At 51.8% G+C, this 626-nt stretch overlaps 1 protein-coding gene across 1 annotated transcript in view; it reads right to left on the bottom strand.

The window, feature by feature from the left end:
* Nucleotides 1-394: 394 nt before the first annotated feature.
* Nucleotides 395-626, bottom strand: part of LOC104500513 (E3 ubiquitin-protein ligase NEDD4-like) — a gene marked incomplete at its 5' end in the record, with an annotated part of 3,361 nt that continues 3,129 nt past the window's right edge. The window contains one exon of the mRNA XM_010144174.1: nucleotides 395-497. Coding sequence (XP_010142476.1) covers nucleotides 395-497 — 103 coding nt within the window. The remainder of the gene's footprint in view (nucleotides 498-626) is intronic.

Below are 626 nucleotides of genomic sequence, written 5' to 3'. Positions count from 1 at the left end.
TGGGCGGTGGAACCCCACAAAACCCCCCCCCCCCGCCGGTGCCCGCTGGAGCGTCGGGATCAGGCAGCGGCACCGTCGCAGGCTTTGCTCCGTGAACCAGCGCTTTGCAACTGTTCTGCCACAGTCACTCCGGCTCCGTCAGGCAGAGGCCAAAGTGCAGCAGAACTTGCTTGAAGGGGGAAAAAGTCGACAGTTTAATCCACTCCTTCAAACCCTTGAGCGTTTTCAACCGCCATGAGGAGCTTCTCTCGCAAATCTTCAAAAGATTCATACAGAGGTAAGTCGAGGCGATTAAAGCTGCGAGGCAGAGGGAAAAGACTCCTTTAATAATCCGCTGAAAAATACACTTCATGCCAAAAGCAGAACTTGCTTGAAGGGGGAAAAAGTCGACAGTTTAATCCACTCCTTCAAACCCTTGAGCGTTTTCAACCGCCATGAGGAGCTTCTCTCGCAAATCTTCAAAAGATTCATACAGAGGTAAGTCGAGGCGATTAAAGCTGCGAGGCAGAGGGAAAAGACTCCTTTAATAATCCGCTGAAAAATACACTTCATGCCAAAGCAGCAGCAGGTGAAAGGGCGTGGGGGCCCTGAGAGAGACTCTGCAAACCAAACCCCGGCTTGTGTTT

Source organism: Buceros rhinoceros, unplaced genomic scaffold (assembly GCF_000710305.1).
Source record: "Buceros rhinoceros silvestris isolate BGI_N320 unplaced genomic scaffold, ASM71030v1 scaffold42400, whole genome shotgun sequence".
In the NCBI taxonomy this organism is placed as follows: Eukaryota; Metazoa; Chordata; class Aves; order Bucerotiformes; family Bucerotidae; genus Buceros; species Buceros rhinoceros.
This window is presented reverse-complemented; position numbering and strand designations above follow the sequence as displayed.